This window comes from Streptopelia decaocto (genome assembly GCF_964273445.1).
Source record: "Streptopelia decaocto genome assembly, chromosome: Z".
Lineage (NCBI taxonomy): Eukaryota > Metazoa > Chordata > Aves > Columbiformes > Columbidae > Streptopelia > Streptopelia decaocto.
The window spans coordinates 37,897,995-37,905,139 of record NC_138657.1 but is presented as its reverse complement, the minus strand read 5'-3'; the positions used below and the strand labels follow the sequence as shown (position 1 = coordinate 37,905,139).

The 7,145-nt window shown below is 54.0% G+C and overlaps 1 protein-coding gene across 1 annotated transcript; it reads right to left on the bottom strand.

Annotated features, from left to right (window-relative positions):
• Positions 1-1,110: 1,110 nt before the first annotated feature.
• On the bottom strand, positions 1,111-5,594 carry KLF4 (KLF transcription factor 4). Its single transcript, XM_082074324.1, is given in 6 exon segments — positions 1,111-2,222; positions 3,697-3,861; positions 3,952-4,867; positions 4,995-5,117; positions 5,120-5,161; positions 5,164-5,594. Coding segments are annotated over 6 exon segments (1,461 nt in total). The 5' UTR covers positions 5,203-5,594; the 3' UTR covers positions 1,111-2,046.
• Positions 5,595-7,145: the final 1,551 nt, after the last annotated feature.

The following is a 7,145-nucleotide window of genomic DNA, read 5'->3' as shown; positions in this document are numbered from 1 at the left end:
GCACCACTCGCTGCACAAAGAACACAAAATATGAAATTTAATGACATTCCTAACACATTCGGGAACAAAAAGTTGACATTGCCACTCTTGTTTTAACTACTGCAAAAATAGGCTCTTGCCTGTAATTTGTTTTCCATGCTTAGCTTATTAACATTGCAGATATTCAAATTCCTAGCTGACATTTTAAACCTGTCTAAAAGGAATAATTTCTTCTCTTCACAAAGAGTAGTGAGAAAAACAGGTTCTATTAATTGAGCATTCATGTTGAAATCATCTTATTTGTACACATTTGTAAAGAAACTAGAGCAACATGGTCCCTAAGGACAACTACAACAAAAATGGTAACAACTTGAGGCATGCAGCAGGCTCAGTGCATTTAACTGCAGCAGAATGCAATTGAAGGTACACTGGGGACCTCACAGCAACATATCTTGAACACACAGCTATACCATTTGTAGACTCCGCATGGCCAGCCTTCCCAAGTTATTTTTGTGTACCAGGATTCCTACAGGAATTTTCACTCTTCAGATACTGCCCATTTACTGAATTCCCAGGACAGAGAAGGCTTCGACAGAAACTCCATGTAGTTCATTGCTAAAAGGTGTTTCACACACAGTCTTCATTCCCTGAAACAAGTTTATTAGCTGTGATTTTACTCAGTTGATTTTCCTTCATTCACATGAAAGTGGTAAGTTGTACCAGCTTATCTGAGAAGGCCAAGAAAACAAAGCTAGAAATTTTTCTTGCTGAAAAGAGCACTAAAAAAAAAGTTGTTCTCTTTGAATATGGAGTCTAATGTCCCCAACAGATGTATTTCCTCTAAAAAGTAATTCAAACTGAATTACCTTTAAAATTATAAATCACCAGCTGCATATCATGCAGCTGAAATAAGTGGCAGTTCGATATTCAGAGCAAAAATGTTCAGTACACCTTTTTCTCTAAAAAGATGCATTTCATCAGCACTGCACTGATACAATCCTATTTTTAAGACTCTTGATACAGCAAGCTTCTGCCATGACACTCCCTTGCCGTGGGAAACTCAACCACTAACAAATACTTAATAAGCTTTCTTTGGACATACCCATGCACAGAAGAAAATTAGAGTAGCCATTCAGATAAAATATTATAGGTTTATTTAAAACTTACTTTCCACTTGAATATGCAAAATACAAATTCCAACAAAATGTTCTTTTTTACTTTGTAGTTTACAAATATACAAAATAGAAGTTTGCTTAAATTTATATTACATATTTATTATGTAAAGAACTATATAGAAAACATTTGTTCTGCTTAAGGCATATTTGGGAATAAACCATTGTACAAACTATTGCACATCGAAACCACAGTGCATTACAGACTGTCTGCATAAACTTATTTTCTTTAAAAAAAGATAAACCAGGTTTATTTACCTGATTTAGGTCAATCTGTGATCGGAAGAGAAAAATATTTCCTTGTCAGATATGCAGCAGTTTGAGAACTTTGGCTTCCTGTTTTTGGTACCTCTAGAAACAACAGTCACTAAGCACCATGAAATAGGCTTTTAAAATATAATTTGTACCTGAATTTTTCCTCCTCTTTTAACATCATAATGGCTTTTAGAAGGAAAAAAAAAGGAAAGTACAAGATGACATTTACATCTAATATTGCATTGAAAGAAAATTAAGGGAATGTAATTTCCCTGTTTAATATCCCCACCATCCGAACTACACACAGTCTGTTTAACCCTGATATCCATGACTTCCAGTCACTCCTTGGCATTTTGTAGTCCGGAAATAATTCAAGTTGGATTTACAAATGGAATGATAGAAGATCCAGTCATTGACCCCAATGTTTTTGGTTCTCTTTTCTTTTAAATGCATATATATTAAAAAAAAAAACAAAGTTGCGGTGTTTGTATGCAATTATCCCTCTTTTCCACTCTTTAGAAGACTTCACCTTGATTATCTGTAGTGCTTAAACTGTGTTCTCCCTGTGTTGTGGAAGACAGTCCTTGTGCTGTAAATACTGAATCTCTCTGGCCCTTCGGGAATGATCCACTGCATCCAATTAAAAGTGTCTCTTCATGTGTAAGGCGAGGTGGTCCGACCTGGAAAATGCTCTGTCACACCGCTGGCACTGGAAAGGGCGGTGACCTGTGTGTTTTCTGTAGTGACGAGTAAGTTCATCAGATCGAGCAAACTTCCATCCGCAGCCTTCCCAATCACAGTGATAAGGTTTCTCACCTTTACCAATACAGAAAATAAAATACGCCAGTTAGTTTTTTTCCATGGCTACCACTTCTACCACCATTCTTTCAAGAAGCACTAACACACACTGTTTTGGATAAGAAAAAGGGTGATGTCAAAGAAAATACATCAGACTTCTTGAAGCAGTTGCAAGCAAACTATAAAGACTAGCTTCTTTTCAAGATGTTGGCATCACTGAAATCTCCACTAAAATGCTCATTTCCACCAGTTGTTTTGCACACAAGGCTTCAGAACACACAAGTTCAGATAATAATAGAGTATTTTTGCTGGCTAATGTTATACAATCAAATAGCAACCAGAAATAGCTCAGCAGACATAATGTATTTAGATAATTGCAGGTCTCAAGAATTAAAAAACAGCTGGAAACTGTTTTCATTAGCTCAGCGTGATTAAGAACCCAATCTTACCGTCTTCACTGTAGCAAAACCACTGTTGATGGCAAGATGACTTTCCCTGACAATTACAAATTCCTAGCCCTACACCACAGACAGTACTGACCAGCTTGGGGCAGACAGGAAGTACTGTTCACTTGACTGATTTTTTTTCCCCCCACTGCCATTAGCTGAAGATGGAGCCTAACTACTGCGCTGACAGTAAGTAGTTTCACCCTTTCCCGTCTCCTCTTCAGGAGAAAATTTTGATTCAAGTTCAAAATCTAGGGATTTAAATTATGCAAATTCCCAGGTTATTTAATCACTGTTACGGAGTGCCCGCCCTGGTAAAACCACACACGATGTACCTATTTTCACAAGCTTAGTTACTGCAACAACACATTCAACTGCAAGGTTAAGGTTTGAACTCAGGCTCAGACGCACTTTTTGGCAGATTTTATTTGAATTCCAGCAGTAGCCAATCAACCATTAAACTCTGCCTCTTCAATGCTAGCGCAGGAGAAGATGTACTCCCACACATAGGCAAGGTGCACCACCAGTGCTGCCGACCCAGCTGAAAGCCTCACTCGTGAAGGGCCCATCACCGTTTCCTCAGAAAGGGAACAGCAGCTTAGAGGTACACAATCTCTTGCACTAGAGCAAGCCATGACAAGAGGGTGCATGTGCAAAGTGTTTAACCACAAGCAAATAACGCAGTATCTTAGAAAGAAGTCTGCTCCCTTCTCGGAAGTGGGCCAACACCATCAAGAACAACAAATCCCAGCTGACTTCCAACTACCTGCTAATTAGCCCTCCACATAGCGTCAGAGAAGCAAGAAATTTTGCCTTCGCAAGAAACCCACCTGCTCCCACATCTGAATCATTCTGAACCATTGAACAAAGACGGCACGGCACTTCATGTAGCCAAGGAGGCAGGAAAAAAGCCCAGAAACCCAGCAGAGCAGGGTTACAACTTGCTTCTTTTAGCCTATCTTCTGTGATTCCCACTCTTCCCCATCCACAAGGCTCCCCATGCCCCTCAGGCCACAACATCCCACTAACCTCACACAGGGACTAACCTGTGTGGGTTCTCAGGTGTGCCTTGAGATGAGAGCTCTTGGTGTAGGTTTTGCCACAGCCCGCATAGTCACAGGTGTGTGTGGCCGTCCTTTTCCTAGGCCATGACCGGCGTCCCCTCTTGGGCTTGGTCTCCTCTGGCAGGCAGCCCCCAGGTGGCATCAGCTCTAGAGGCAGACAGGGAAGAGTGAGCACTGCTGTGGCCAGCGGCACAGTAGGTGCCCCGGCATGCCCACTGTGGAAGCACGGGGACTCACCTTGGTACTGCAGTGTGCCAGGCGGCAGCTGCTCGGGCAGGAAGGTGGGGTAACCGGGGGCCGGGGGGTAACCTGGGGGCAGTGGCAGTGGTGGGTGGCTCAGCCCTGAAGCATTGGGGAGACAGTCTCTGCCGCTTAGCATCTCCTCAGGCCCCAGTGAAGGCGTAGTCCGGGCGGGCAGTGGGCGGCCCAGGGGGAAGTCATGCTGGGGTGCTCCTCGGGGGCCACTCCCATGCGGTGGTGGTGGCTGCGGTGGGGCGAGGGTGCACGGTGGGGCGGCCTCCTGCTTGATTTTGGGGCACATCCGTGGCAGTGGGCTATAGGGGGCCCCAGGACCTTCAGTGCCAGGCGGCGGCGCAGCAGCCGCGGGGCCGCTCTTGGGGCTGAGCCCCGGGTGGCTGTATTCACCCACGGCCTTCACCACGAACTTTCCCTGCAGGCTGCCCAGGGGCGGCAGCGCAGCCGGCGCCGGAAGGTACACCGGGTCCAGGTCGGGCCGCATGAGCTCAGCCACAAAGCCTCCCGAGGGGGACACGTCGGTGATGTCGGCCAGGTTGAATGGGGCAGCCGGGCCGGCAGCAGGAGCCCCGTCGCGGCTGCCGCCGCCGCCGCCGTAGAGGAGACCGGCGGGGTCGGGCCGGGGCAGCGGATAGGCGAAGGGCCCGGCGGGGCAGGGGCTGGCGGTGGGGGCCGGTGCGGCAGCGGGAGCCACCACCACGGCGGCGGTGGTGGGCTCCTGGTGCATGAGGGAGTTGGAGAGAATGAAATCGAAGTCCAGCAGCTCGTTGAACTCCTCAGCGTCGCGGCGGGACCCCAGGGTGGCGGCGGCCTCCAGTTCCGACGGCGGAGTCTCCACGGGTCGCGCCGCCAGCGCCGGCGGCGTCCGCTTCAGTTGCGACAGCTCCACCCGCCACCGCTGCAGGGAGACGGGTACGGCTCAGCCCCCGGCCCGCCGCCGCACCGCACCCGCCCCGGCCGGCCCCCGCCGCCCTCGCCCTGGCCCCATCCCGGCCGGCCCGCGCCGCCGCGACGCCGATACTCACGTTGCCGGGGCCCGCGGGCCGCGCCGCTTTCTCGCGACCCGCGGCGCCCGTCGCGAATGTGGCGATGGAGGGGAGGAGTGTGCCGCTGAGCGCCATCTCGCACTCGCCGGGGGGCTGCCTGCGGATGGGGAGAGCACAGCGGTGTCAGGCAGCGGCGGCGGGAGAGAGGGAGGGTCGGGCCGGGGGCCTCGCCCGGCACCCACCGCATCCGCGCCGGGGCGTCACGCCGAGCTGCGGCCGCCGCCGTCGTCCCGAGCGCCGCCGAGGAGAGAGAGGAGAGGTGGCACGGACGCGCCGTCCAGCCGCGGAGAGCCGGCGCAGCGCCGCCGGGTTAGTGCCGCGGGAGCGCCTTTCCTCGGTGCTTTACCGGCGATGAAGGTGAGCGGGACGCGGGGCGCTAGCAGCGCCGCGGGGAGGCGGCCGCCGCCCGGCAACGCGGCTCCGGCACCGGGAGGGCGGCGGCGCGAGGTGCTTCCCAGGGAGCCGCGGCCATGGGGGAGCCGGGCGGGACGGCCGGGGCGCGGTGCTGCCAGCGGGTAGGGAGGGGCCGGGCCGGCCCACGCCGTGCTGCTGCTGCCACTGCTGCCACTGCTGCCGCGCCCCGCTCGGCACTGCCCGGCGCCCGCCGCCGACGCCCTTCTTATAACCTCACCTCGCGGCGGCCCCGCCTACCGTCGCCGTGGCGACGGGGAAAACAAACTGACACGTGGGGAGAGGGGGCGGGGCCCGCACGAGAGGGGAGGGGGGGCGGGCAGAGAGAGAGAGGGGTGTCCCGCCCCGCCCCCGCGCCCCGCCCGCGCGGCTCTTTCTGGCGCGCGCACCGCGTGACGCAGGCGGGGTGTTGACGCCAGAGCGGAGGGGGGGGCGGGGGAAAGGTTGGGGATGCCCGCGCGGCTTGGGCTCGCGCGCACCTGCGGTGGCGGTGGGGGAGGGGAGGGCGCTGGAGCGGGCACCGCCCCGTGCGTCCCGCGGAGCCGGAGCGTCCGTGGGGCTGGACACCGACAGTGGTCGGTGCCCCCACGGCGCTCCCGGCAGCGCCAGCAGAAAATAAAGGGAATAGCCCGAAATCCCGGCTGTGCCTTTTCTTGTCTCTTATTTTCTCTTTCCTCTCGTTTCTTCTTTATTTTAATAATTTTTTTTTTTTCTTTCAAGTTTTTCTTCTTTTTCTGATGTGCGCTCCGGTGGCGGGAGCTTTTATGCGCCGTGGTTTGTGCCGGTGATGGACTAATTTTGGCTAATGGGGCCGCTTCGTCACAGGGCGCCCACCCATCCGCGGAGCGGGACGCGCGGCGCCGTGCCCGCCGGACAGCAGCAGAGCAGTGCGAGGCGCACGCAGCCCCGCGGGCAGTCGGGCACCCGCCCGCTGGCAACACGGGCGGCGTCGAGGCACGCCGCGGCGGGGCTGGGCGGCGGTGCGGGGACGGACGCGGGACCTGGGCTGCCGCTGGGTGCTGGCTGGACCCGCCACGGGACTGGGAGGATGGCGGGGGGAGGGTTGTGCAGCACCGCGGATGCGATGCTGGAAATCTTCTGGAAAAAAATAGGGAAATCAGAATTAAAAGGTAATCCCAAAACAAAGCAAAACCCCACCGACACCTCTAAGAAAGGACGGGGTTCGCCGACGGCAGCGAGTGGGGGCGCGGGAGCGGCGGCCCGGCTCCTCCAGAGGGCAATGGCGAGCCGGCGCCGCTCGCCGGGCTGCGGGGACACCCGGCGGACTGTCGCCCGGGCCCGCGGCCGCCCCCTCCAGCGGTGCCCCCTCCTGCCCTGCCCGGCGCGGCGCGGCGCGGGTCCTCCGGCCGGGCCGCCCCGCAGGAGGCGCCTGCCCCGCGGCCGCCCCTCCGCCGCCCTGCACCCGGCGCTGGCGGTCGCGCTCCCCAACTGGTCGGGCCGGAGGGGTGAAGTCCCTGGCCCGCGTAATTTACAAACATGAGCCTGAGTAACTGTTGATGACTAAATTAAACCCTAAAATAATAATAAAATGCCCGGCTTTATTTTAGAGAACTGGTTTTACCAGTTTTGTGTTACAAATGTTAATTATTAAGAACTTTGGCGCTAGAATTTTTTTTTTTTTTCCTGCACAAAGGCCACGTCTTGGCAGACGTGCCAGGAACTACCAGTAGAAAAAGGATTAGTGTGGAGAGATGAAGG